At 42.4% G+C, this 24,253-nt stretch overlaps 1 protein-coding gene across 1 annotated transcript in view; it reads right to left on the bottom strand.

Annotated features, from left to right (window-relative positions):
* Window positions 1–1,738: 1,738 nt before the first annotated feature.
* The window catches only part of LOC126474587 (5-hydroxytryptamine receptor-like), a 443,337-nt gene continuing 420,822 nt past the window's right edge, over window positions 1,739–24,253 (bottom strand). Inside the window, exon 6 of the mRNA XM_050102061.1 lies at window positions 1,739–2,067. Within this exon, the coding sequence (XP_049958018.1) occupies window positions 1,739–2,067 (329 nt within the window). The remainder of the gene's footprint in view (window positions 2,068–24,253) is intronic.

Genomic DNA, 24,253 nt, shown 5'->3' with positions numbered 1-24,253 from the left:
TTGTCATTCTCATCCTTACAGCACAGCCGTTCGACTATATTCTACTGCTCGTTTTGTTGCCCTTCATGGTAAGTCATCCTGGGGTTATATTTCAGCAAGAAAATGCCTGACCGCACACGATGAGAGGTTGTATTGCTTGTCTTCATGCGTGCTAAACCCAACTTGGCGAGCAAGTTTGCCGGATCTCTCCCCAGCTGAGAATGTCTTGAGCTCTAACCAGCTCGGGATTCTGACGACCAAACGCGCCATCTGGACAGAATTTGGCACGATATGCCGCAGCTCAGGAGGCCATCCAACAACTCTTTCAATCTGTGCGGAGCCGAATAATTGTTTGCACAAGAACCAAAGGTGCACCAACGCTTTATTGACTTATTCAGTTTATGAAGCTGGTTCACTTGAACAAATCATCCAGTTTTTCTGAAACTGTAATCATTTGTTGTCTGTACATGTACATCACAGCTACCGATTTCCGTCCCATTCGGAAAACTTCTCCATGCTGCGTCTATTTTTTTTAACTATTAACTATCCATGATGAGACATGACGCACTTGATTATCTGAAACATGCTAGTCTGAGCTGCGATGGGGCAGAACAATTATCTTGAGTCATTTGACTGTAGAAAACAGTCTGCCATTATGAGCGATGGCTACGATTTTCTCTATTCTGATAACATGCTATAAAACTGGAGGTTAGTTCTAGATATCTGTAAATCTTCGACAAGCTAATCTGATTCTCGTTTGTTCAAATAGCTGAGTAGATCAGTCTGTCTCTTGTCAGTAAAAAATATCTTGACGTTTCCTACCGTTCGAGGTACTTTGGTTCTGATTGATAATGTATGCCCATGCTATTAAAGTCTAGATGCCAATAAATCCAAAAAGCATATAAAAAAGGGGTACCTAAATGTTGGTGAATATTGCAGAATGACTACGCGGTCACACGTCCAGGGGCAATGGTACTGACACAGAAATCTTATTTAAAATATAAAGTCAATTCAGCCTGAACTCAGTTTCTCGGGATATGATAACGTAGTGCTATGTGATGCTCGGTAAAGGATTGCTGCGGAAAAGAGACAGAAAGAGAGATAAGTAGATAGATAGATAGAGAGAGAGAGAGAGAGAGAGAGAGAGATATCGTGTTTTTCTGAAAAGAATCATGTCAGAATTTGCCTAGATTGGTTTAGGAAAAATCTAAATCAGGAATATCGGAGAGGCATTCGAACTCTACTCGGCCCGCACGCCAGTCCAGTCTTTTATCCACTGTGACACTTCTTCTACAGCGCACACTGCTTTTCGGAGGCATGTGGATCAGAGCATCGGCGGAGCAGAAAAGTTTTCTTTTATTATTTGACTGTAGAACGTAATCTACCATTATGGGCGACGGTTACGATTTTCCGTATTCTCATGGCGCGCTATAAAACTGGGAGGTAGTTCTAGACCTGTACCTATCTTCAGCCACAGAAATTGATTTTCATTTGGACAAGAAGCCGAGACACTCAGGCCGTCTCTTACCGGTAAAAAAAAAAAAAAGATCGTCACATATACTACCATTCGAGCTAGCAAAATTCTGACTGGTAATAAAAGCTCACGGGATTAATGTCTAGATACCAATAATACCTACATGCGTATAAAAAAAAGTGTTTGTGCGAGGAGTAAATTTTCGAATGATTCGCAATGGTGAACTAATTGGTTGACACGGCAGCGGTAGCTGGAGCCGCGGCGGCACCCGTCGCTAGAAGACGGTTATCTGAGCTTGCCGGCCCGAAACTTGGAGCGTCGGCTGCCGGCACCGCACAGGATGCGCTTGAAGGCCTGCCGAAACTCGGGGCTGAAGATGGTGTAAATGACGGGGTTCAGGGTGGAGTTGAAGTAGCCAAGCCACAGGAAGAAGCTGGACAGGTCCTCGCTGATGACGCAGGTGTCGCAGAGCGGCATGAGCAGCGCCATAATGAAGAAGGGCAACCAGCAGACGACGAAGGCGCCCGTGATGATGGCCAGCGTCTTCGCTGCCTTGCGCTCGCGCTTCGCCTCGAGGCTCTCCTTCTTGGCGCGCGGCGTCGAGGCGGCCGCAGCCCCCGAAGCCGCTGGCAGCACCGCCCCCGACGCCGCCACCGCCCCCACCATGGCGGCTGCCGTGCGGCCCAACAGTCCGCCGCCCACCGCCATACCTACATCAGACACGGAATGTAATTAATGGACAAGAATCATTGGACACACTGACAGAAGTGAGCTGTGTTACACCACAAACACCTTGATCGTTGCTGCCAAAGAGATAATCCAGAATTTACATGGCTGTGGGATAAGTGGATTAAAATATCAGCTTTATGTGAGCTAATTTTCAGGACAGAAATAATGCCATTCGTATAGACGAAGAATGGAAAGGGTCGGTGATGACTAAAGTTAGTAGACCTTTTCAGTTGGAATCGCAACAGAAAATCTAGAGGACGTGCACGTACAGTTTATACCCATTTTTAGAAATTTGAAGACGGTCGAAATATTGCTATGAGAGACATGCCGGTATCGTACCAACATGTTACACTGGTTTGTGCCTGTGGGTCACACAATGCAGAACGAAGGCAGAGGTTACAGGCAGAGGCTCACCATCAGCAACAGATTATAGGCAGTGGAATACATTTTAAGAAAATTGTGCCTCAGATTTCGTGAATATTTGAGGAATGTTATGATTTAAAGCTTAGAGCTGCTAATAACATTTCTTTATTGAACAATCGGTTTCGGTCAACTGATCATCATCAGACTCATGAAAACCTTTACAAAACCATGTTAGGTGATATAATCAATGGCATCAAATAATAAAATTCATGACTACGACTCTGTTGCCAAAGAGTAAACGATTACGTCAATCGTAAAAAATGTTTTAATATAACATGCATGAATGCACAGTTTTACACATTTTTATGACTGACGATGTAATATGTTACTGGTCGCTAACAGTGACGAATTCATGGATTTTCTTATTTGGGTTCACTGATTTTATTGCCTAGTATGACGTAAAATAGTTTTCTTATGAACCTGGTAATGGCCTGTGGATCGAAAGAAGTTGTTCAAGAAAGATATTTTATCAGTAGCTCTTACCAATACATCAGAACATGCTTCAATGTTACCTGGAAGTTGCGTTGAAATTGATTGCTTGAGCCTTTTTTTATTTATTTTTTTTTTTTTGGTGGCTGTTAGTAACAGCAGCTCACTTGTTTCTACATCTTAATTTATTTCCTCGTTTTCGGCGTAGAATATTATCAGAATATTATCAGGAGGAGATGATGATGTGCCATGTGACGTACCATTGTCATTAGAGACTTGTACTGTGTGGAGCCAGAGCAAATTGGTACATTGAGTGGCTTTCTGTGCTGTCCAGTGATGAATCCCTCTGGCTGTGACGGTTCAAGCGACGTTAATGTGTCTGCAGACAGCATGGGGACAGCCACAGGAAGCAAAGATTCTCCAGCCCCATATCTCCTCATCACCTGGAGTCATGGTGTGGTGAGCTATTGGTAATTGTGGAATGGAGGCGAATAATGGGAATAATGGTAAACCGTGTTTTCATACCCTTTGTGATGAGGGTAACAAATTTCATATTCCAGGAGGATAATACTAGACCTCACACTACTGTTCACACCACAAACGCCTTGAAGAAAGTACCGATACTTGACTGATCTGTCCAGTCCTCTGATTTGCAGAAGGACATATACTTTTATTTCAGTCTCCAGTCAGAAATCTTTAATCAGTGGCACAGTATGTGTTCCAGGCATCGCATAAAATTCGTCAATATGATATTCTGAGTCTGCTTCTACGCCACAACGAATGCAACTGTGTAGCTTACCCAAGGGGTCACACATATTGATGTTGGTGATGGGCATTGGTTTAAAATAGAATTAAAGTTTAATAATGTAATATGCAGAATGTAATGAGCTCCTTCAACAAAAGTAGATAAATATTGGACAGGTACTTTATGGTGTGACACATTCCACTACCGTCAAGACTGTTGCTTATCTTGCAATGCAGTATACACAAAGTGCATCATGATTAACAGCAAAAATTGAAACAGGTGAAAGAATACAATAATAAAAACAAAAACCTCCTATTAAACATGGGTCCATAATGCAAAGTTTGCAAAGTATTTGCAGAGTGTGTTGTTACAGGTTGCTACTGACATCAGTATGGAATACTATTCCGTTTAAAAAAAATGGATTTGCTATGTAAAATTTTCTAGTAAGTTCTCATTTATGAAATGAATGAAATGCACTGAAATAAAATAAATGTAGTGAAATGGACTGATTGATGGAGCCAAAAGCAGTGGATACACTGTCATAAAATAATATCTACACAGAGCATTCATATTCAGAAACCCAAAAAGGTTTAAAATGAGACACGCAATCATAGTCTAAAGAGGTTGTAACATACAACAATTAAACAATATAGAAAGTTATTTAAGCTTGAAGGTTACAGAACACATCTGAAGATAAGAACTCATTGTTACACACACACACACACACACACACACACACACACACACATAGAGTACAGCATTAACACTGTGGAGGTCACAAACCCCTAACTCCGACAGGAGTGCAGGAGTGGAGATAAAAAAAAAAAGTGTTTCAGTCTCTCCCATGTAGGCTACTCTGCACAACAGGCATGTTGTGTGGGAGTGTATCAGCTTGCGTTATTGAACGGCTTTGCAGGGCAGCCTACACGACAGGTGCAGGAAACGATTTTCCAGCCATGACATGTAACGTACCCTGCACGATAGGGATGTTGTGGTCAAGTAGTATCGACGTGCTTCATCGACATCCTTTGTATGGCAGCCTATATGTCATTAGCAAAAATCGATTTCAAGCCCTTGAAGTGTAAGCTGTCCTGTACAGCAGGTGTTGTGGGGGTAGTACTGGTCTCTTTTATCGAGTTGTTTTCTAGGACTTAATGAGCAGATGGGCTTGCCTGGGGAAAGACAGAGATGCAGAAAAGAGGGATGGACAGACAGAGAGGAAGCAGCTGGGGATGGAGCGGATAGAGGGGTGTCATATATAGTAAAATATTCAGTCCTAAGAATAGTAAAATGGCTACGTGGGAAATATTCAGGTTGTGTCAGAAACACAGTTTAGAAACCATTGCTGAGCGCGAGGCCTGTGAAATAGTTGTCTGACATGCTGGAAGCAACTATACAAGGTTTGTTCTGCTAACAAGGAGCAGACCCTGGAGCGGCATGAGGTTTGTAGCAAGCACAGCCGCCAGACTCTCGGATGGTACAGGCACCAGCAAAAGGGGAAAACTTACAGAAGATGTAAGACAATAAGTTACGTGTTAGCCTCATGACGGTCATGAATGAAACAGCCGTGATGGAACGTTCCAGAAGGATGGTGTGAGTGCGATCACCCCTTATAAATAGGTGACCCACCGACTTGAGAGGGGGGGGGGGGGGCACAGATGGGTAGACGTCAGGGACGCAGCCTCTGTGTCGTTCGGAATCAGGAGCCAGACTTGTCATAATCTGTAGCAGTATGTACTTAAGGAAACTCCACTCGAGTCTGCATAGCAGTAGGGATGTTAAAGTTTCGTACATATGATACTTGTACATAGTAACGTGTATACAGGGTGGTCCATTGATAGTGACTGGTCCAAATATCTCACGAAATAAGCATCAAACGAAAAACTACAAAGAACGAAACTCGTCTAGCTTGAAGGGGGAAACCAGATGGCGCTATGATTGGCTCGCTAATGGCGCTGCCATAGGTCAAACGGATATCGACTGCGTTTTTTTAAATAGGATCTTCCATTTTTTATTGCATATTCTTGTGATAGATGGCGCGGTAATAGTCACAAACGTATAAGTACGTGGTATCATGAACATTCCACCAGTGCGGACGGTATTTGTTCCGTGATACATTACCTGTGTTGAAATGGACCGTTTACCAATTGCGGAAAAGGTCGATATCGTGTTGATGTATGGCTATTGTGATCAAAATGCCCAACGGGCGTTTGCTATGTATGCTGCTCGGTATCCTGGACGACATCATCCAAGTGTCCGAACCGATCGCCGGATAGTTACATTATTTATGGAAACAGGAAGTGTTCAGTAACATGTGAAAGGTCAACCACGACCTGCAAGAAATGATGATGCTCAAGTAGGTGTTTTAGCTGCTGTCGTGGCTAATCCGCACATCAGTAGCAGACAAATTACCCGAGAATCGGGAATCTCAGAAAATTCGGTATTGAGAATGCTGCACCAACATCGATTGCACCCATACCATATTTCTATGCACCACGAAATGCATGGCGACGACTTTGAACGTCTTGTACAGTTCTGCCACTGGGCACAAGAGAATTTACGGGACGATGACACATTTTTTGCACGCGTTCTGTTTAGCGACGAAGCGTCATTCACCAACAGCGGTAACGTAACCCGGCGTAATATGCACTATTGGGCAACGGAAAACCCACGATGGCTGCGACAAGTGGAACATCAGCGACCTTGGCGGGTTAATGTATCGTGCAGCATTATGGGAGGAAGGATAATTGGCCTCCATTTTATCGATGGCAATCTAAATAATGCAATGCATGCTCATTTCCTACGCATTGTTCTACCGATGTTACTACAAGATGTTTCACTGCATGAGAGAATGGCGATGTACTTCCAACATGATGGATGTCCGGCACATAGCTCGGGTGCGGCTGAAGCGGTACTGAATAGCATATTTCATGACAGGTGGATTGGTCGTCGAAGCACCATACCATGGCCCGCACGTTCACCGGATCTGACGTCCCTGGATTTCTTTCTGTGGGGAAAGTTGAAAGATATTTGCTATCGTGATCCACAGACAGCGCCTGACAACATGCGTCATCGCATTGTCAATGAATGTGTGAACATTACGGAAGGGTGTTGAGAGGAATGTCGTTACACGTATTGAAAAATGAATTGAGGTTAACGGACATAATTTTGAGCATTTATTGCATTAATGTGGTATTTACAGGTAATCACGCTGTAACAGCATGCGTTCTCAGAAATGATAAGTTCACAAAGGTACATATATCACATTGAAATAACCGAATAAAATGTTCAAACATACCTACGTTCTGTATTTTAATTTAAAAAACGTACCTGTTACAAACTGTTCGTCTAAAATTGTGAGCCATACTTTTGTGAATATTACAGCGCCACCTATCACAAAGCGAAAAAAGTGGTCCTACTAAAATATTCTTATTTCTTTACGTTCTAGACGAATATGTAATAAAAAATGGGGGTTCCTATTTAAAAAAAAAACGCAGTTGATATCCGTTTGACCTATGGCAGCGCCATCTAGCGGGCCAATCATGTCGCCATCTGGTTTCCCCCTTCAAGCTAGACAAGTTTCGTTCTTTATAGATTTTCCGTTTGACGCTTATTTCGTGATATTTGGCCCGGTCACGATCAATGGACCAACCTGTATAGTTAGGGAATTTGCCAGGGGATACTTCCAGGGAAAGTAACTACTTGTCTACGTGTAGATGACTTGCATCCTCTGACCGGATTCCTACCGAGTTCCACACTCTACAATAGTCAGGGAGGAAGAGATTTGTGCATTATATGTAGTATACATGTATGCAGATGATGCTCCAGGGAAAAGGCTCTATTCAAGTCCCATGGGGTGTTTGTCTGTCTGTATGTGGTGGCTAATCTCAGGAAATACTATAGGAATTTTGATACTGTTTTCACTAATAGACAGACTGATTCACAAAGGAGGCTTGTGTACATAATTTATTACTGTTACGGCTGAAAAGTCGTCTGGCAGTGAATACTTAGTGCTACCCGTGGGAAGCCAGGACTGTTCGCTTGTATGTATATAAACACAGTAAATACATACGAATGAGAAAATAATATTGATGTTTGTAATATTTTATAGCATTTATTAATTTTTTTCTGGGTCCTATCAACTGATGAAATCCAAGCGTTTTTGGCATTTGCATTTCACATATCTCAGAGAAGATCTGAAAACCTACATTGAAAGACATCCAGTAATTTTTGAGTTCAAGTTAAGTTAACTACAACGATTCAAAGGTTTTTGCGATTGCCAAATACATGGAAGAACGATGACTTTTCTAAAATGCGTTTCAGTAGTAGATTACAAAAATGTTACAATATTGTGCACTGGAAAATTATATCACAGTTTTTCCATACCCGACACTTTTTATCTTTGCTGCTGATTTCTTTTTAAGATACTAACAAAATTTTAATGATAGATTAGACTGTATAGGAAAGACAGAGATAACAGATAGAGGAATCATTAAATAAGAAATCTAAGTGAAAAAGACTTATTTCACCTTTCATCAAGGCGTGAGGAATATTTTATATGTTAACTGCTTTTAATGCATTTAATAATGACTGTCTGCTGCCTCCATAACATACTCCGATATGCTTTATTCCATCCCACGATTACTAGAGGCACTGATTACAGTGTATGGCAGCTTCACACCATACATAATCCTCTCCGTCATAGTGGTTTATAGTTCTGTAATTCTAATAATTTGCTTACTGCCATGTTTCTAATCTGTGGAATGAATTTCATATAAATATATTGTACTGGAATTATCACAAAGTATCCTTTAGCGTAATACTTGTTTTTAACGGTCGCGTTTATGGACTAAGATATTGTCACGCTAATTCTGTGAACTCTCAGTCATGAATATTGAGCTGCACATCTACCGTGAAATATGACGAACTGCAATGGTAACGCTCCCGCCGATCTCAAGCAGCATTTGCGTCTGGGTCTAAACGGCATCAGTACAAATATGTTATTGTCAGAAATAATGTGTGGATGGACAGTGCAGTATTGCTGAACCTACTATCTAATAATAATACTTTTTGTAATGATTTACTTACAATTACTAATACGATAACAAGACTATGGTAGTCACATTTTGCTTTCATTCCTGTTGGTCTATTCTGCTTTCAAGTTTCATTTTCCAGAGCCAGCTCTACTACTAATGTATTCCGTGAAATCTTCTCTTAAGCAACGCCTTCAATGATTCAAAAAGCACCCATAGCCACTGAAGGTTTCATAGTTTCAATTGGAGGTTTTTATGAGTTCACGACGGCAAGAAAAGGTAAAACGTGTTTTTCCCTTCTAGGAAAATGTCTTGGCGCATATTATGACGCCAAGAGACAATAGTTATTATACATTCTCTTACTTCGGATCAATTAACAGAAATTTGAATACTCATTAATCCAAAAATTTTACTTATAAGCGTAAAGCATTTCTCAGCAGTGTTCCTGGCACATGGTAATGTATAACAGAAAATAACAGTTCCATTTGTTTGCGTAAGACTTTTTTCATGAATATGGTTATCTCACATGCGTTGGCAGCTTACCCATGGTAACATTAGCTCTACGCCTACACGTTTTGTAAAAAGATGAAGTCGCTCGTTTTAAATAGCTTAATAATATGTTTTTTTTTTAGTTATACCGCTGTCACCTTCTTTCCAATGTGAACTAGTATCTACCATTATAGATTTGCAGTTAGCACCTACGAAGGCAAGTAGGACCACAATTAGAAAACATTTGCTGTCGAAAAACTGAAAGCAACTTTTTCCAGTACAAAATGTCCTGAAGTGGTTGCTGTCTACCGCACAAATACAATTAAGTAATCTCCTGTTCTCTACTTGTTCTTTGTCTATTGCAAGAAGGATTCTCATTTTGAAGTCGCCATAAATTGGCCAACATTCTTTCACTGCAGATTTACCACAGTTATTTCACCATGTGAATGATGTAGCTTTGTGATATGCGAAATGGAAATGACGAAGAATTGTATTTTTTCCATTCGCAAAGAACCAGGAAAAATAAATAAAAGCTGTTATAAACTAAACGTCTACAAACATCAGGATAATTTTCTCATGAGTTGACATGCAAATAAACACTCTACTACCTTCATGATTTTCTAGAATTTTTGAGCTGTATTGCTGCGTTTAATGTGTTTGATGTTGTGTATTACAATGATTTTAGGTTTTGGTTGGATTTTTTATTTCAAGTTTGGTAGGTTAGTGCTTCAGAATCCAGTAATACAAATGGAAAGAAAATATGTATTGAAGGTAAACTTAACAAACAGGCACATTCAAAAGAAGTTGAAACAAATGCTAGACATAGATTTAAGGAATCTCTTACCTCAAAAGGGCTAATTATTCTGTGTAAAGCAACACCCCCAGAATTCGATAAGTAGGCAAAAGCGTGTGGTGGCATTTTTAGAAAGAGGGAAACTAATATAAGAATTATATACGCAAAAAACCTGAAAACTGGACTGATTAAATGGTTTGTTGTTGCCTGGAATTTTTTAATATTGTTAATGCAAAGATTTTTATTTAGTCGATCTACTTTCATTGATCTGTAGCAACAGACAACTAAAGAACCATATTGTCTTATATCCTTTTATCCCCTCATCAACATTTTTGCGAAAATATCAAAAAAATCACAATTTCTTAGAGACATGAGGAGAAAGGAACTTAAAAAATTGGGAAGGTCAGATTAAGTGATAGAAAAAAATCCAATGGTACGCAGTTCCAATCGTCTTTGCATCATCATTTGCTTTTCTTAAAAGAGACGTGCTATTATTAAGAATTTGTGGTTCTACGCTCTGCCACAGCTACAAAAACGAGAAGTGCAAACTGAAAATTTTGACACTTTAGATGCAGAAACATACAGGGGTGTAGATACAGGTGTCACAGTAATTGGTACCTTAACATGTAACCACTTCAGTGCGTTAGTCGTTTTTTCTCTGCGTCTAACAGTCTTACATATAATTTAATACCTGTTTTCTGCGTGGTCGTAGCTGCACAACGAAATGGACTACATCTGTCAGTATAGACTTCCATTTTGTGTCTACGCGTCATCCTTGAGTACCTGACCTGCTACCTAAGGGAAAAGAAACCTTAATGGCTTGTTTGGGCTACGCGTACTCGAAAGTACTAACCAACCTTCTCCACAGCTAGTGGTCTAGTGGCTAGCGTTGCTTCCTCTGGATCACGGGGTCCTGGGATCCATTCCCGGACTGGGTGTTTGTTTTGTCTCCATCAGTTCATCATCATCATTCGTGACAGTGGCTAGATTGGACTGTGTAAAATATTGGGTTGTGTAAAAGTTGGGACTTTGTACGGGTGCTGATGACCGCGCAGTTGAGCGCTCCACAAACGAAACATCATCACTAATTAACCTAAAAACACACTAGTCTTAACAGCTATAATTACTTGTCTGAAAATGAAGAAACACTGAGGTCACGTTGTTCTGTACACTGTCCTCAGCCATTTTTTTCATCGTCGATTAGAAATTGTTATGAAGAACACAGCAAACTTTATTACTGTTCGTCCAAAGCGAAGTCTCCACTTACGTTAATATATACACTACACTGAAACCACGCGCTGGGACGTTGTGGCTTCTTTTCATGGCTTGAGAGATGAAAACGGCGGTGGGGACGGTTGCAACAAACGGTGTACACAGACCATTCTTCATTACCTCATTGAACTTGGACAGTGATCTGTGTCTCTGGTGCAGTTCAGCATCGGCTCGTAATTTTCACACTTGTATCAGTGGCTGAGACCGGCATGCAGTGTACACATGCTGCCCAGGTGGTGACGCGTCGAGGAAGCATTGCTGGCATGCCGGGAGCTGAGTCGAAAGCAGCAGAAAAACACTGAACACGGACCCGCTGCAACACGGGGCAAAGCAACGACTTCTAACTTACTGGTAGCTCGCAGCGTTCCAGCGGCAGGCGATATTCTTAGCCGGCCGATGTCGCCGAGCGATTCTAGGCGCTTCAGTCTGGAACCGCGCGACCGCTACGGTCGCAGGTTCCAATCCTTCCTCGGGCATGGATGTGTGTGATGTCCTTAGGTTAGTTAGGTTTAAGTAGTTCTAAGTTCTATGGGACTGATGACCTCAGATGTCAAGTCCCATGGTGCTCAGAACCATTTGAAACCATTTGCGATAGCCTTCTGTAGAATCAAACTATGGACCGATGGCTGGAGAGCAGCAGAGGGCAACGGCGGACTCTGGCAGTCCAGACGCGGAGCTGAGTGGTCGTCCATTTGTGTTTATCTATGAGGTGGCAGGAAGTACGTCGGCAAGCAGTCTCGTTGACACGGTGGCGTAGTGTAAACGTAGGCTTCCGCGGCAGTTGTCACAGTCAATAAAATTGTTCTGGGTTTGACGCCACATTGCAGAGATGCGCTTTAAATGCCGCTGTCCAGCGCCGAGAGTTGTAAAAAAAGCTTTCTTTCTAGGTCATAGCGAAGCGCCTCGAATGGGATCAGTGTTCTATGTGCTAGGGTCATCACGTGGAGGGAGGTCGCCTGGGAAGTACATGGCGCAACGCTGCTGCGTCAGCAGTTCGCTGATAGCGGTGATTACGGCTCTGGATTATGGCTGAGCCTTATGCCGTTACATATCCTCCCGCCTTACCTTATTCTGGCCTCTGGATTGCTGTTTAAGAGTATAGGTGCAACAGAAGCACTGATATATGTATCACTGTTTCGACATTCTGCGTTCTCCCGCCTGAATTCGGAATAGGCACTTCTTGCATAACTTTCACGTTTGTGTGCCCTACTTTCCTTTTCTGTGGTACACTATGTACACTACCTTACAAGCAATGAATCTCTTAGATTCGTTTATTTGCCACACTTTGCCTCACTCACTGAGGTTGCGTCACTTGTAGCTGCTGTATCATTTCACGACGTGGGAATGGTACGAGGAAGGGGGCTCCTTACAACATAATCCTGCTGGTTTTTCTATTTAATATTCACAAGCTAAAGTTCGCATCTCCACATGCTAAAATTGGCAACTCCTACATTCACCTAATAAGTACATCAATTACGTTTATTAACCGAAGTAAAATTTACATATGTTACTTTACGACATGTCCTGCATTTAGACAAACAATATTAGCCTCCTTTCAACTCTTATATCAACAACTAAGCCCTCCTTGGCCTGTACATGTCGTTTAAGTTAATTTACGTGCCTAACAAATGATGAAAACTATTTACAAAATGGAGAAGCCAGTGGCAGGGAAAAACTCAGTGACTCGAATAACACAATCCATTATACAGTATCTTCCTAACACGAGCTTCTTTCTCACAGTACAGCGATCTATGCAATAATATTTCTTCATCGCACTCCCCAAGATACCTCATAATGAAGCTGCATATTTGGATCCACAACTACCTCTCATTTCGAGAATGTAATAGCCGTTCAGTGGACCGAAGTGTGTGTGAAATCTTATGGGACTTAACTGCTAAGGTCATAAGTCCCTAAGCTTACACACTATTTAACCTAAATTATCCTAAGGACAAACGCACACACCCATGCCCGAGGGAGGAGTCGAACCTCCGCCGAGACCAGTGGACCGACTTCACAGAGTTCTTTGCTACTATGGACTTACTTCCTGGGTCACAGTAGCTGATCAGCTACCCTCCTGTGTCCATAATACACTTTTGAAAAGCAACATAAAACTTTCCCTAATACCAGATATATTCTTCCACGACGTCAAAATTCCAGAGATAACGCTTGGTGAATTCCCTGCTATTACGTGCATACTGACAGACCTGGAGCAGTTTAATTGGTTAATACGAGGGCTATTCAGAAAGCAGGGAACGTTTTAGCATTAAAAAAACTAAGCAGAAGTAATACTTTTATTATATACATCTGAAAGACCAACTGACATACTACTTTTCCACATGGTCACCAAACACATTGAGGCACTTATCATAACGGTGGACAAACTTTGAAAGACCTTCGTCGTAAAATTCTGCCGCCTGAGACATCAGCCAGTAAGTCCCGCCCACCTGGAGATACGCGTTGTCATCAAAGTGCTGCAAGCCAGTTCTTCATCTTGGGAAACAAGTGGAAGTCGCTTCGTGCAGGATCTGGGCTGTAGGGCGGATGAGTGACAATTTCCCATTTGAATGAATTAAGGAGTTCTTTAGTGAGGTTTGCCGTGTGAGGTCGGGCATTGTTGCGCAAAAACAAAATTTTGGACGTCAGATTTCCTAGGCGTTTGTTTTGAACTGCTCTTCTAAGGCTGTGCAAATTTTGACAGTATAGGGCATAATCTATGGTTGCTCGATGTTCGAGAAAATCGATAAGAAGCACAGCCAATACCTTGCTGACAAGGTTTGCAAACATTTTCTTGGTTTTTGGGGGACCTTGTGTGCCCCCACTCCCTGGACTGTAATTTTATCTCGGAACTGACGAATTTCACCCAAGTCTCGTCACCAGTTACGATTCGATCCAGTAATGAATCAACATGTTTGTGGTAGGCATCCAGAAATGTCAACGTTGCCCCTATTCGATGTTCTTTATAGTGCTCTGTAAGCATTTTGGGCACCCATCGTGCACAAAATTTGTCTTAACCTAGCTTTTGAGTGACAGCTTCAAACAACACAGTCAGTGAAAGTTGTGGAAAAGAAAGCGAAATCTCCATTACTGTGAAGCGACTGTTTTCACGAGCCGGCCACGGTGGTCTCGCGGTTCTAGGCGCGCAGTCCGGAACCGTGCGACTGCTACGGTCGCAGGTTCGAATCCTGCCTCGGGCAGGTTAGTTAGGTTTAAGTAGTTCTAAGTTCTAGGCGACTGATGACCACAGCTGTTAAGTCCCATAGTGCTCAGAGCCATTTTTTTTGTTTTCACGAATCGTTTCATGAACTTTAGCGACAAGATCGTCAGTCACAATGCTCGGGCGTCCACTCTTCTCTTCATCGTGAACGTTAGTTCGGCCATTTTTAAACCGAATGCACCATTGCCGGAAGAGACATTCACTCATTACGTTGTTTCCGTACACTTCGCACTAAAAATGGCTCTGAGCACTATGTGACTTAACTTCTGAGGTCATCAGTCGCCTAGAACTTAGAACTAATTAAACCTAACTAATCTAAGGACATCAGACACATCCATACCCGAGGCAGGATTCGAACCTGCGACCGTAGCGGCCGCTCAGTTCCAGACCGTAGCCGGCACACTTCGCACTGTTCACGCTAAATTTCTAGAGGTTTTACGGTTTTTTTTTTTTTTTTTTTTTTTCAAAGCGAACCTCACAACTGGGTGTATTTGCGATTGTATCGCTCATTTCAACTTCGAAAATCGAAAAAGCCACACGCACAGAGACGTTCCCACTGTCACAGATTGATGCCGACTGAGCTGCCGAGCACGCACATACGAAAATATACTCGAACGGCCCGCGCCTAGCGGCATCAGACGGAAACGTTCCCTACTTTCTGAATAGCCCTCGTATTAACCCATTCATCCTGGACAGTCATCATAGTGCAGGCTCGGCTTCAGCACGATTTAGCGTTCTCTCATGATGTTCTCACTTGTCGCGGCAGGCGTTGTAGACATTGCAGGTGTGTACACGTGCTGCCAAGATAATGGTGCGCTGAACTAGCGTTGGTAGTATGCCGGGAGGTGGGTCGACAGCGGTGGACAAGCAGTCGGCATGTGGTAAAGTACGGACATCTTCTAACTTTGCAGTCCGATGCCGCATGGCAGTTGACGGCGTTGCCTAATCAGACTCCGGACCCGTGGCTCGAGAGCAATGACGGGCAGCTGGGGGATTACAGTGGCCTGGTCGTCTGACTGAGTGGTTGCCCATTCATGCATCATCCACGAAGCTGCAGCGGTACGTCAGCGAGTGATCTCGTTGAGAAGACTGCGGAGTGTTGTCTGCTAGAAGACCGGATCATCAGGAGGTAGTCCCTGGTTTGTGGCCGGCGACAGCAATGATAACGTGACATAGCCTGCATCAGTAGAACTTTGCTACGACTCACATACTGCAGGCGCCATGCATCGCCTTGCTGTGTCGATCATGACCTACTCGGCTGGGGAAGGGTTTAACTGCCGCTGTCCAGTATGACCGTTGCTGAAGAAGCCACGTTTGTGGATCGTATCGAAACGTCTCAAAGTGGGACATCACGAAGAAGGAGGCTGACGCATAATCAGGGACATACGGGAGGATTAAAGTGTCGGCGGGTCGCTGACCGTGGCTGCTGATGGTAAGGATGGCCTGGTTAAGACTCTGGACTTAAACGCAGTTTCATGCCGTTTCGGAGTTTACCTATCTTTATGTGATTGCACTCACTTTGTCCTGCTTGATTGCATTTTACATTGATTAGGGTTGGTAGGGTGTCATGAAGCCATGATAACCTCCCCTGAGGTAAGCTGGCCCACAACTGTTGCAACTGATCCTTTATATCCTGGATGCTGGAACTGAGATGGATGTATGTTGATTCTAACGGGGACATGTTTGGGGATGTTTCTGGCCACAGGGGAACCTCAGAGTCATGCAGACAGTTCATACTCGTATATGATATATACAACATCATACAAGGACGAGAGTTGTTCTACTGAAAAATGGTACTGTGCTGCTGTAGTCTTAGAGATAACACACGAGAAGTCAGGACGTCCGTGATGTTCCGTTGTTCCTTCCGAGTTCACTCAGTCACTGCCAGACGAGATATAAAGTCATAGCCAATGGCTTTTCACACTTTGACTCCAGGAATAACACAGCTGTGCCTCTGCCGCCTTAGTCTTTGTTGACTGTCATACAGGACAGTGCAGAAACACGATTCATGCCTGAACACAATGCGACGCCATTCGACAGCAATCTATGGTTCCCGGTCATGGCAGCGCTCCACAGACAGACGTTTGTGTTTTTGTGTCAGTGGCGGCCTATGCAATGGACGGTAATTCCTTAAACCTGCTGGTGCTAGTCTCTGACCAGTGGTGCAGGATGACGCAGAACGTGTCAATGAGTCCATTGATTATTCTCGGATGTCAGGTGCAGACGTGAAGGAGTTACAATGCGCTTCCTGCACAATATGGCGAACCACCCTCGTAGTGGTCAGACGTTATCAAGGGGAACCTTGAGTACGGGAATGTCTGCCCTCACGTCTCCATGCACTTCAACATCGGGCCACTGTGACATCCAAATGTCCCAAAAACCTGGACATTGTACGATTCGACCTACCACCCAAATAGAGACCCACAAGTAGGCCCCTTTCAAGCTTTGTCAGGTGCTGATAACGAGGTCTCACGCAAATAAGCAGCTCTCCCATGTCCTTCAGAGTGATCACTGAACACCTGACCTGTTCACGCTACTTATAAATCCTGCCAGGCCGGGAAACAACAATAACATGAACAGCACTAACGCAGTCTTGTGGCCGTTCTATCTGTCATAGAGAAATGTAACCGTAATCAATTATACACTTGCCAGTGTTCTGTACGCTTACGATCCCCATGTGATGTCTGCCCATGTCTTCTGGGTGCTTCACTTTCTTTGTCAGGCAGTGTACTTTTCACTCGCACAAATGTATGGACTGAAATGTGCTGGGCTGAAATACACACGCTATCATATTTTTTCAGTAAATGATTTCTTAGTTAAGTAAATATGCTCCACAAATAGCCTCATTTGGGAATCATCATTAACAATTATGAAAAGAAGTATAGCCCATTAAGAAGCTCAGAAGCCACACTACAGATTTTTTAACCAAAAACTAACAACTCACGTGAAGTGTAAAACAGCCGCTTTTATTGTTCACAAGAAGCAAGAAACATTTATTAAAAAATAAGCGCAGAAATGAATGTTGTATAGTCTTACATAGGCTGAAACGTTTTTACAGCGCGAAAATGGGAAACATGAAGTTCCCACTGGTATCGCACGCCTCGACGTTCGCGAAGCGACTTAATGTCGCGACATAGGAAGTTGAGCAGTCGGCTCGGAACGGGCGGCCCTGATGCTGTGGTTTAGCTGGTAGTATTGCCTTAGCCGCCGCATTGGAATCGCACCTTCACGATGTCAGTGGCAGAGCGGGAAGGTTCGTGACAGAGTAGGAAAGATGACTGTGTGCGATAGAAGAAAAAGTCTTAGACTTGCGGTTATAGTCTAAAGATGGAATAGATAAGTTTTTACGTGCCAGTAGTCTGGTCGGCAATGACGAGATGGAATAATTTCTTAAAACATACCTAACAGAGAGAGCTTTGTGATGTTAGAATGTGGTATTTCCATGCAGTTTATCGCGTTTCGCTTCCTATCCACGTAGTTACTTACCGCCAAAACAAAAGCGAAGAGTTTCTCGAGGCAACAAAAGGAACAGCCAACACAAGCTGCGAGGATATTTATAAATTATAGTCATCCTGGTGGCTAAAAAATAGAAAAAAATAGAAAAAAAGTCTAACCGCCCTCGTTAACTGCCAAGTCAAAAGTTGAACTCACTATTTTCCATTATGGACATAAAATTCACGTTACGACAGTACGAAATTATAGCGTACACTCGTCTTAAATTGCGATTGACAAAACCACAATTAATTTATTTGCTGCACAGAGTGTAGAATTGACATTAAATAAGTATGCTTCATTCTAATTCTTTACGAAGGCACTCGCCTTTTTAATATCACAACGGCAAAATGTGAAAGAATGTCCACGAAGCAGAATGAAATTCACATAATACTGTATATAAAAGCTCAAAAATAAAATTAATTCAGGAATTTAACAATTACAGACATATCACGGGCAGGGAAAAAGAAAAACAGAAAGCATGCAGTACGTAGACGAACATAAAAGAATATTCACACGGGGTTCATTGTTATAAAAGAGGAGGAGGCCTTTTTACACACTACTTTTTAACTTGAAACGTGACATTCAATATTTACAATGTGTCAGTGGAGTTTTCTTTGTTCATCATGAAGGGTGTTGGGAACCATTATGAGACTGTTATTGTGTACATTTTTGCCTGAAGAGGAGAGGAAGGGAGAGATAGAGAGAGGGAGGGAGATGGCTGCTTACCTGAGACGTTGCAAGTTTAATACTCAAGGTGTCTGAACATTCAATAGCAAAACAAGGAAATCACACCATTCTTTAAGGCTACACACATATAAGAAGGGAGAAATAACAAGACAAACGTCATAAAAGGACATATAATCTATAAAATAAACCAAAAAACGAGAAGGGTGAGAACACATATATTGTAAGGAGATCTAAAGAACGAAAGGGCAGTAAAAACAAACAGAGAGAAGTTTAGATACCAGTATGTCCCGGAAAAGCTGGCCTGAATGAAGCTGAAGCATGTCGCAGGGAAACTCCTTGGAGAAGAAAAAGAAGAAGAATAAGAAAAAGATTAACACTAGATCTAACAAGAATAAAAATGTCATTATTTTAACAGTATGAACTTTTTCACGAGATCAAGAACAAGTTTTTCTCCTCGTAATTCCAATCGCTCTTAAATATATCACCGTCTCATATACCACAACCAATGGTGTCGTCACTGCGGAGGATTTGTATACTGCTTCTATAGGTGTTCGCAAGGGCGGAAGAGTGGGAAGAACAGGGGGTACGTCCCCCCTTTCCCCTCCCGCAATCTGGAGTACACAGATTTCATTCATATACTGAGGAATAACCATCATTTCTCTTGGATATAATAAGTGTTTTTATGTCGCCTACAAAAGTTAGTTCTAGTGGCATGACATTTCTCGAAACTGACCAGCTCATGTACACAAAAAGTGCCAATTTTAGAAACTTGGCTCTCCCCCATCCCCCCCGCGGAAAAAATTCTGCGGAAGCCCATTCCTGCACCTAAAGGAAAAGAACTCACTAAAATAGTTATCACCTCACTGATTTCCTGTTATAAATATCAGAAACTATGGAGCAATCGATCTCGTTGTAAATCGCTAACAATGGTCTCTCCGTTTACAGTGCGTTAGAAAAAAAATGTTGTCAGATACTTATTCTGAGCATCTCACTTCGTAATTTTTCTAACCTTTAGGAGTCAGTTAAAATTAACTTGAGATTAACTGCTGGAAGATGAAAGTGCAACATTCCACCGATTGTGAAAATAAATAGATTTTACTTGATTGAATTTTTATTGATCTTTATTGTACTTTACATCACTTGAAATTCGTTCTCTTTGATCTCCATTCACATATACTGTTAGTTTTTCATTACTGCAGACTATTTCTACCGTCGCTTCTCCGAGCACCAAATCTAATCGTGCATTTAGGGATTTACTGTTTTCTTAGTATGATGAGCTAATCACTTCAGTATTCTTATGGCTGAATTTGATTTTCCCAAACTTTAAACTACTTTACCTGTCACCAGATGGCGACGAGATGCTGTTGTACTCAGCCGACTTTGCTATCGTGTTTCCAAATGATTCCTACGTCACAGATGTTCAAGAAAAACTTAGTTTCTCGGTATTGCTTTTAAAGTCCGCCTAGCCAACTGTATTTTAACACTGTATGTTTTGCCTGTAACACAAATGTGTTCCTTGTCAGCTTATGCCTTTCCTCTGGAAATGGCTAAACGGCCGATATTTGCAGTACTGAAAAAGACAAAATAATAGGGTATTATAATGTAAGGTACGACAGCTTGTGCAGCAGGTTGTCATTAAGAGTAATTATGTCGGCTGAAGACCTTGCTGCAACTAAAATATTTTCGTCTGTATACGGTGATTCAGCTAGAAAGTTCACATCAGATATTTTATTAAATGTTTAAGATATCGAAATTGCGCTTCAACCCAAAAGCATTGCGAAAAAGTCCTTATAGGTATATTAATTACTGAGATATCGATGTCAGCTTCACTTTTTCAAGTAGAAGTTTCCAAACAGAACTTCTGGTGCTAGAATTGTAATTCTAATAGCCTCCGTAGCAACAAACGTGCGTTCTGAAAACAACGACCGTGTGAAGCCCAGCTCGCTCTTCTTCGTCCACTAGGTACAGAGAGGAGCAGATATAGGAGCCCAGGCATATACTGTGTTCCTTGACTTCCGGAAGACATTTGGTACAGTTCCGCACTGTCGCCTAATGAATAAAGAACGAATGTATCAGACCAACAGTGTGACACGATTGAAGGGTTTCTTGCAAACAGAACACAGCATGTCATTCTGAACGGTAAGAGGTCGTCAGGCGTGAAAGTATCTCCGGACGTGCCACAGGGGAGTGTTATAAAACCATTAATTTTCACCGTGTAAATAAATGACTTATAAGATGTTCCATGAGGATTTCCCGCGGATGAAGTCGCGAAGCTAGAAAATTGTAGCGAAATGCCGGAAGACCAGCAGATGATCGATACTCGGAGAAGCGGTAATTGACGTTCGACATAAACAAATGTAACTTACTGTGAATACAAACTCGTACACAGAAAAACCACTTATTGTATAATTATAAAATTGCCGAACAATCACTGGAAGCTATTACTTTCATAAACTATCTAGAGGTATGTGAACTGGAACGGCAACTTAAAATTAATCTCGAATAAGGCAGATGTCTGATTGAGATAAAGTGAAAGAATACTCAAAAAATGTAGTACATTAACAAAGGAGGCCGCTTACAACACTTTCTCTCGATCAGTACATGAATGTTGCTCGTCAGTATGCGACGCATACTAGATAGTGCTGATGAAGGAAAGAGAGAAGATCCAAAGAAGAGCAGCACGATTCGTTGCAGGTTCATCTAGTAAGCGCGAAAATGTCACGGAAATACTGAGCTAACTCCAGCGCAGACACTGCATGAGAGGCTTTCACAACGAGGGATGAAATACTGTTGAAGTTCCCAGAGCGTACATTCCTCGAAGACTCAACCAATTCATTCCTTCCGCCTGCGTGTATCTAGTGAAAAGACATGAAGATAAAATTAGAAAGATTCGAGATCACATGGTAGCTTACCAGTAATCGTTCTATCCCCTAACCATACTTGACTGGAACAGGGAAAGGGGGAAGTGATACTGGAAAGAAGTTACTATCCGACACACAACTTAAGGGGCTTGCGAAGTATAGATGTAGATGTAGACACCAATCGCTTTGATGTTATAACCCAGAGACTTTTCGGGGACGTATAAAGCATATGGCGAAATCTTGTCAGCTGTTCAGTCCAACCCTATTACAGAAAAAGAGTTAAACAACATTACAACCACATTTCCAATCACGCATTCCTATTCCTTCTGCAGATAGAGTTCAGTGGTAGTCTTTACAGGCCTGTAACCAATTAACTAAAAAGTCAGAGAATTTAATCTGCTTATATATTAAAATCAGTTTTCTCCAGCCAGTTGAAACCACTGATAGCATGCCTAAGTAGACGACTATCGGAGGGTGGGGTGGTGGGGTGGAGCTATTTAATGATCAAATATTAGTTAATTCATAAAATACACAAGATGGCAAAAATTAGTACAAGCTCCAGGGCCTGTTACTTTCAGATTTAAGCCACTGCAACGAAGACACATAGGGACACTGTCCCCGCCCTGGTTCAGAGAACTAGCGTTGCCACAGTGTCACCAACCTACGCCCTGGGACGCCGAACCGCCCCTTTAGCCGAGAGCCGTAGCAACAGTCTGCATTGCTGCCCCCAATGAAGTTGGCTACATGAGCTTCTTTCTGTCGGAGGAAGTACACTGTTGTGGTGTGTCCAAGGAAACAAAACTACTGACAGACGCTCTCTCAAGTCCAATTCATTGCAGTTTTTAGTAGGCTTCGCTTCATTATTAGTAATAGTGCGAAAATTTCAGCTATTTTCCTGTACATGCTGTGACATGATCGTCACATATCACTGAGCAATATTTCTCTGTTTTTCTTCTAATTTACTTAATATTTTTTGAGGATAATACAAGGCTTGGTAACTCTTGGCGAAAGTTTCAAATTGATAAGAATTGAGCTGCCCGACGTGTTCGGTCCATGTTCGAGTGTGACCGCTGGCTGTCAGTCACACAGGCTCTGGAGAAAAGGAGTGTGTCCCCAGGCACTGCAATTCGTGGAAGCGTTAGCCATAAGCCCCTGCCTCACGCATTGGCGGCGAATTCGGTTTTCTCCTTTGAAGGCAGCTGCCACTAATCCACCCGAAGTCCCTAGAGAATATTTGTGCATGACGAATCCACCTCCCTGTAGACGAACCTAAGAACAGGCTGCCAGGGAGCTGCTCGGCAATAGTTAAGAAACTCGTTGCCTTTCCCTGCAAATCTTGTTATCCAATCAACTAAGCTTTGTGTGTCACCGTGTTTAGGCGCGAAGAGCTCTATCAGCGAGTGGAACGTGGATGGCAGCCATTACCAACCTCCTGCATATTAAGAGGCATTCAGTAAATCAAGAATGAGGAATTTCTGCAGAGTTCCCCTCTGTCCACGAAAGTAAAGGGAAAAATCTCTCTGATCACTGTCACAATAGCCGAGTGTCCTCCCCTCCATGCAGACTTTTTCAAAAAGTCGGGAGCTAGGTTCAGAGCAGTAAATTTTCGTGCTATTGTAGTGTGAAAGCCACAAGAGTCACCGACGTTCCAGAGGTTGTCAGGGACAGCCTTTCTCTGCCGCCATCTCGGCTGCCTTTTCCGGTAATTATGGCGCATTCTGGCGCACGTTCGCTGAGTTTTGAACAAGTGTCGTATTTCGCATTACCGTTATCCACCTTCTGGGCTGATTACAATTTGCGGGATTTGCTACGCAACTTGAGCTGCCTGAGTAACTATGTTATTTCATGGGTCTTGGACTCGTGTAATTTGCATTTACGGCCTGCACAGATTAGAGAAGCTTATAGTGTTTCCGAAGCAGCCCTGCTCGTAAAACAGGTGCACAGACGACTTTGTGCTGAGTTGGAGCATTTTCTCACACAAAATTATGACACCTTATATTCATTTAGTTGGAAAGTTGTTTTCTGTTTTTTTAATTTGCTGTGATTCGAGAATTTGAGTAAATAAATTATTTATTAAATTCAGACTTGATTTGAATTTCAGAACCAAAGTATTATACTACAGCTGATCCTGGTTAGATGATCCTCTTGAAAGGAATATAGCTCCTGTATTAGTAACTTGTCTCTCTCACTGTGACAGTGTTCCATTGAAAAAGTAGGTGCCGACCATTTGGTTGAATTACTAAACATGAAATATGATTTCTGATTTAAGAGCACTGCAATGAGCTCATCTTAGGTGGGCTAAAGAAAGGTTAAAAAATAAAGTAACGATAGGCAGAATAAAGTAAAGATAGGCAGCACAGGTTCTGTTTGCGTCGACTCAGATTCTTGGCCGCAGGACGGTTAGTATTCAAGTCGACTGTGGAGCAGGATATACATAAGGGGATATTGTTCACGGTGTTCGCTTCCAGCACGGTTTTCGCTTCCACCATCTTGGAAGATATATTCAGCTTTACTCAAGGGTAATTTCGTCTGTGATTAACATGCAAATGCGAGATTTGCACCGTGAACCATCACCATTGTAGTTCCATCAACGATAGAGCGGTAATCTTTGACACGCTGCCCCTGTCAAT

The sequence above is a fragment of the Schistocerca serialis genome, chromosome 4 (genome assembly GCF_023864345.2).
Source record: "Schistocerca serialis cubense isolate TAMUIC-IGC-003099 chromosome 4, iqSchSeri2.2, whole genome shotgun sequence".
Taxonomy (NCBI): Eukaryota; Metazoa; Arthropoda; class Insecta; order Orthoptera; family Acrididae; genus Schistocerca; species Schistocerca serialis.
The sequence above is the reverse complement of the archived record's forward strand: the minus strand, read 5'-3'. Positions and strand labels throughout refer to the sequence as shown.